The sequence below is a fragment of the Puntigrus tetrazona genome, chromosome 1 (genome assembly GCF_018831695.1).
Source record: "Puntigrus tetrazona isolate hp1 chromosome 1, ASM1883169v1, whole genome shotgun sequence".
NCBI lineage: Eukaryota > Metazoa > Chordata > Actinopteri > Cypriniformes > Cyprinidae > Puntigrus > Puntigrus tetrazona.
In genome coordinates, this window is record NC_056699.1 from 11,122,755 (window position 1) to 11,123,355 (window position 601).

Sequence of the window (601 nt, forward strand, 5' to 3'; positions counted from 1 at the left end):
TTTCTCAGAAACGTAGGAAAAAAGCTTTTAGTTTGACATTCATATTTTTTTCTTAGAAATTACTGAAATCATTTTGTCAGTGATCAAGTAGTGATTAATATTTTTCTGAAATAATTTTTTATTATTAATGTTTCTCATCACAGAAAAAAAACATGTTTGCTTAATCATTTCTTAATGTATATTTGTCCTAAATGATGTTAATGCTTCTGGAGCCATTCGTCATGTTACGTATCGGACGTGATTTCATGGACATCTTTCCCTGTCACTGGGTCTCGTTCCCTGAGCATTCATAAGAGGTGGTGTGTGTCTGTTTCGGGCGCAGGCGATGGTGGAGACGGTGAACAACCTGCTGCAGCCGCAGGCTCGGTCGGCCTGGATGGAGCTGTCGAGCGGAGATCAGCTGCGGGCCGCCACCATGCTGCTGGACACCGTGGAGCAGGGCGCCTTCGTGCTCGCAGACAACCTGCTGAAGACCGACGTCGTGCAGGAGAACACCGAAAACATCCGTGAGTCCTGCTGCACTGACCAATATACCACAAATAGACATCAATTCATTAGCTCTTCTTCTGTTGGATGCCTTCAGAAAATATTAATATATATA

The 601-nt window shown here is 43.3% G+C and overlaps 1 protein-coding gene across 1 annotated transcript in view; it reads left to right on the forward strand.

The window, feature by feature from the left end:
* Nucleotides 1–325: 325 nt before the first annotated feature.
* LOC122342742 (adhesion G protein-coupled receptor L3-like) overlaps nucleotides 326–601 on the forward strand; it is a 19,928-nt gene continuing 19,652 nt past the window's right edge. Inside the window, exon 1 of the mRNA XM_043236800.1 lies at nucleotides 326–506. Within this exon, the coding sequence (XP_043092735.1) occupies nucleotides 326–506 (181 nt within the window). The remainder of the gene's footprint in view (nucleotides 507–601) is intronic.